General features: G+C 48.1%; 1 protein-coding gene across 1 annotated transcript in view; it reads right to left on the bottom strand.

Moving 5' to 3' along the window:
• The window catches only part of LOC106809455 (signal peptide, CUB and EGF-like domain-containing protein 3), a 48,433-nt gene that overhangs the window by 17,934 nt on the left and 25,095 nt on the right, over nt 1-5,404 (bottom strand). Inside the window, exons 3-4 of the mRNA XM_014812534.1 lie at nt 1,016-1,138; nt 46-168 (exon numbers count right to left, since the gene is read on the bottom strand). Coding sequence (XP_014668020.1) covers nt 46-168; nt 1,016-1,138 — 246 coding nt within the window. The remainder of the gene's footprint in view (nt 1-45; nt 169-1,015; nt 1,139-5,404) is intronic.

Genomic DNA, 5,404 nt, shown 5'->3' with positions numbered 1-5,404 from the left:
TATATATATTATTGTATCATGTAAGGAGAACAGGGCATTAATTACCTGAGCAAGTTATTCCGTCGTCGTTGAGCTCGTGACCTGGCGGACATGCGCACTCGTAGTGACCCATCGTGTTGATGCAGTCATACTCGCAGTTACCGTTGTTTCGCAGGCACTCGTTTATATCTAATTATGAGAATAACAACAGATTAATACGCGTTACATACACGAGGTAGAGAGCGTGGAGGGAGGAGGTAGACAAGGAAGAAAGCGAGTGGGGGAGGAGGAAGGGAGGAGGTGGAGGAGGAAGGGAAGAAGGTCAATAATCCTATTTATAAGACAATTTTTTCATTGCAACGCATGTTGGTCACTTTAAAAGTACTGCAGTCTTCGGAAATTATATAGGGACGGGTTCCTTAAGCATAAATATTGAAATACGCTTTGGAAAAGGGTATAGTGAGTACAGTGAGGTCTAACCCGGCTTGCAAAGATCTCAGGACCCAACCTTTGACCGTTTACTCCCCAAATTTGATTTCCCAATGTCATTTCGGATTGCCACGGACGCTTATGTCATTATGCAAGCTATATTTGACTGTATCAGATGAACTGAAAACGCTCCTCTGAGCCACATGCAGGCACAGAATAAACCCGAGTCGATTGGTGCTGCCCCTCGCGTATGTCCGACGCACCACGTAAACATCATAGAAATCTATATCGTGGATATATCCTGCTACTTAAACTAGAGCACTTTAACTATACTACTCTGCTATCCTTATGCTTTAGGTAGAGAAAAACCATGCGTAAATAGTGAGAACACAACCATTGTCGACACACATTAGGTGTACATGCCAACTGTGCTTGTAATAGAGCCAATAGTAGTTTGTGAGATGTGCCATTCACACACACGCTCACATGCACGCACACACACGCATACATATTGCCCCGGCGATTAATCAATCAATCAATCAATAAACCAATTAATCAATTAAGTAATTATTCAATTAATCAATCAATCAATTGTTATATAGCTCACCTATGCAGTTATGCCGGTCCGGATGAAGCTCGAATCCCTCGTAGCATGCGCAACTGTAGTTGCCGGATAGATTCGTGCACTCGTGAACGCAGTTTCCATTCAGGATGCTGCACTCGTTCTCGTCTGTTCAAAACATTATCATCATCATCATCATCATCATCATCATCAACAACAACAACAACAACAACAACAACAACAACAATATCACAGTTACGAACAACAAAAGTACAACAGAAACAACAGCACCACCGGAAGCAACAACAGCAGCAGCAGCAGCAGCAGCAGCAGCAGCAACAACAACAACAACAACAACAACAGCAGCAGCAGCAGCAGCAACAACAACAACAACAACAACAACAGTATAGGAGAAGCAGCAGCAGCAGTAGCAGGAGCAGCAGCAGCAAGAGACAACGCCAACATTAACATCGACAGCTAGATTTAAGGCATTATCAAAGTGACAATGACGCGAAACAAATCGCCATTTTAAGACGGAACGAAGTAACGAAGTAACAGCCAGGTGTGAGGGCATGACGAACAGGTGATGATAGAACGTGCAGGTAATGCAACAACGACAGGTTAACGCCGTCACAGATCGCAGCCAGCGTTTCTTTCGATCGCGGAAAGGAGCGTGGAATTCGCAACGTTTTAACTTTATTTCTCGCGCGCTCGAGCTAAGATGAAAGCGAGCGTTTAATATAATGGATGGAAGTTCTAAAATTTCCCCCGTCGTTTCGCCGCCCGTAAACCTTCTTCCACCGACTGGACACCTGTCCTCCCCCTCCACCTTTCCCACATAAGCCGACGATTGATCGCCTGCCGTCGGTGTTACCACGATGGCAGGCGATGCGGGAGACGATGACGTAGGGTGCGCGCACCGTCGACCGCGCGGTGGTGCTGGTATAACACACCTATAGCGGCATCGCCGTGCTTTGAACTCGTAATTGATCGTGTCTAACGGTGCCTAACTTGATATAGGCAATAATCGGGCGAATTTTTCCGCGCGTCTAAATTTCCTTTCGCCTATAATGATGATTCATTGGGGAAGGCGAGGGAGAGAGAGAGAGAGAGAGAAGGAGAGAGGGGCAACCGTGGGCCACGGGAAAAATAAGAGAGAGAGAGAGAGAAGAGAGAGAGAGAGGAGAGGGAAACGTGCCAGGAAAGAAAGAGAGGAAGAGAGAAAAGAGTAAGGAAGGGAGGGAGTTTGTGTGTGTGGGCTGTGTGTGTGTGTGTGTGTGTGTGTGTGTGTGTGTGTGTGTGTGTGTGTGTGTGCGTGCGTACGTACGTGCGTGCGTGCGTCATATATATATATGAATGTGTATATATACATATATATATATATATATGAGTGAGAGAGAAGAGAGAGAGAGAAGACACAGCACACACAAAAGAGTGAAAAAATAAGAGAGGAATAGAGGCATAAGGGGCGTTGTGTTGCGGAGGGAGGGATGTCTTATAGAGCCTATTTAGCACACGGCAAGTTTCCTAAGGACAATACGCCGACCAGCGCTCGCGCATTGTAGATACCGTTCGCCTCATATCTGAATCCTGGAAAGACAGTGCAACGATAGTTCTTCCTCGATAGTTCTTATAAGCAGAGGGGGGGGGGGGGGGGGGGCGGAGTTAGCAGTCGCAACTTATGTGCTTGCGCGAGACTGCATCAGTTCTGCGACAAAGACGACATTCCCGGCGCGCGGCACATGAAACCAAAAATCCTTCATCGCGAGAACTTAACCATGGGTTCAAGCACTAGAACCTGAGCTCAACGCTCGTACACCTTACTCACTTCTTACAAGTTTCCTTACCTACTCGCACATAGTCAATTTGCCCTAGATGATGGTTTTATTATCTTGGTTCGCAGATGTAAGGGAAGCACTGTGACGTTCAGACACACGTTTTGTCGTGATGCGTATTGAGGCCTGCTTTTCCTGGACACACCTCTTCTTATTCTTAATTAGAACTATTTTTATCAAATAATAGGAGATCAGCGCTTGCAATCAAGACGGCGGTTATTTCTCTCGGACAATTGCAGTCAGGTGTTCAGTATTGGGGAGTTGCAAGTCGAATTACAGCCAGGCCATAGGTAGTTATTTCGAAGCCGTAAACAAGCGTGGCAACTCTATCTAGCCGGGTGATATATGTATATATATATAGTTGGAGTACGCGTGCGCCCGCAAGTATGTTCAATCCTATAACGACCGCTCACCACCGTCCTTCTCTTATGCCTTAACACCCCGCTACGGCCCCAGTATCCTGCCACCCACGAGACTCCACATGTGGAATACATAATTGGTTATAACCTCCACGCCACGACCACGCATACCGCGAGGAAATGTAGCGTATACGCAGTGATCGCAACCGACCACGGAAACGCCGCTTAATATCGGTCACATTACCCTAAATACATTTTTTTGCGTGTGTGGGTTTAAGAAGGACTTGGGCTTGAGGGGGAAGTGAATGCGTTCGGGGATTAGGCTTTATGTGGCGCAGGCTATAATGTGGTCTCGGGCTGGCAAGGCAGAAACCCTATAACATAGTAGCAAATGAGAACTACACCACCTTACACATGGCCTAACTCTAACTCTTTATCTCAATAGGCACTTAGCCTATAATAACATACACAATGAATTCAAATCACTCTCAGGTATTGTGCGCGCGTCTGCAGAATAATAGAAAGAGACAATCATATCATACAGCAGGCACTTGAGAGAACGTTTCAATAAAATATATACGCAGGGGTCGTGTGCTGTGCAACGGCGACAGTTAAATATATGCTATATTATTTAACTGTCGCCGTGCACCAGCAACGACCCCTGCGTATATATTTTAAATGAAAGCGTCAAGTGCCTGTGATATATAGGCCGCGAGCTAGCGCGTCGCAATTAACCTGAAGCCTGCAGATGTCGCCATCTATAGTCAACTTAAATAGAATAGAACACTCGATTAAAAGAGTCTCTTGGCGTCTTGTCTAATTCTGTCGACCAGAATCCTCATTTTTATAATAATTTTCGGGTTGGCGTGGAAATGAGCACTGTAGATGGCGCTGCTTCTACAGGCATCGTAAAATAAAAACGGCCAGTCATAGAAACGGCGGAGCCGGTGGATGTCGCTGGGCGCGGGGGGATCCGGGCATGGGCTAAGGTTTCCACGGGTCAATCGAGTGCCATAACTAGCGGAAAATACCTGCAATAAGTCGTAAATCGGCCATTTGTAGTTGCGATCGCCGTTGTAATCTAACGGACGACGGCAAAAGATGACAATGTTTTTGCAATAAAAACGCGGGACCGCCTCGTTAAATAACTTTTACGTACTGGCAAGGGCCTTAAATTCCCCACAGCATAGCAGGCAGCAGAACCGAAGCCGGCCGCAGCAGCAGCGAGCAGTAGGCTGCGAGTAGGCAGCAAGGACACGTAGCAGCAGCGTAGGCAAGTAGTACAGGCTAGCAGCAAGTTAGGTCAGTCAGTAGAGCGTTTAAGTGAGTAGGTAGTAGTAGCAGATAGCGGTAAGGCAGCACTAGCTAAAGTAGGGCAGACAGTAATAAAAGTAATAGCAGCGAGCATAGCAGCAGACTAGTAACCAGCAGCAGCCACTAGGCAGTAGCAGGAAAACGCCATCACCAGCAGGCAGTAGGCACAGAACCGCAGTAGTAGTAGTAAGCAGTAGCAGCAGCAGCAGTAAAGCAGCAGAAAATAGCAGGCGAGCAGAGGTAGTAGTAAGGGCAGCAGCAAGCAGTATAGTCAGGCAGGCAGCAGTATGCCACAGTAGAGCGCCCGTAAGTAAGCAGCACGCAGTAGCAGTAGGTGGCAGGCATAGCAGTAGCAAGCAACAGTAGCAGCAGGGCAACAGCAGCGCCGATGGCAGCGGCGGCGGGGCGCGGCAGCAAAGAGCAGGAGCAGGTAAGCGATAGACACAGGAGCAAGCAAGTAGTAGCAGCAGCAGATAGCAGGGCAGAAACAGCAGCAGTAGCAGGCAGCAGCAGCAGCAGGGCAGGCAGCAGCAGCCGTGGCAGTGGGCAAGCAGTGTATAGTTAGCAGGAGGACAATAGTAGTAGAACACGTAGTAAGGCAAGCAGGGGCAGCAGCAGTAGCACGTAGTATCAGCAGCAGTAGCCAGAACCAGCAAGCAGGCAGCAAAGTAGCAGCCAAGCAGAGGAGCGTGCAAGCAATGGCAGGCAAGCAGCAAGCAGTAGGCAGCACCACCAGCCAGCAGCAGAGCAGCAGCGCAGTAGCAGAATGCATCACCACAGCAGTAGCAGCAGTAGGCAGCAGTAGCGCAGTAGCAGCAGTAGCAGCAGTAGCAGGCAGTAATATAGTAAGGTGAGTAGTAAGTAGTAGTAGTCGCGCGCGAGCCCAGCAGCAGGCAAGCCAGCGGCGGCAGCGGCAGCAGCACGCA

The sequence above is a fragment of the Priapulus caudatus genome, unplaced genomic scaffold (assembly GCF_000485595.1).
Source record: "Priapulus caudatus unplaced genomic scaffold, Priapulus_caudatus-5.0.1 Scaffold356, whole genome shotgun sequence".
NCBI classification, from domain to species: Eukaryota; Metazoa; Priapulida; class Priapulimorpha; order Priapulimorphida; family Priapulidae; genus Priapulus; species Priapulus caudatus.
This window is presented reverse-complemented; position numbering and strand designations above follow the sequence as displayed.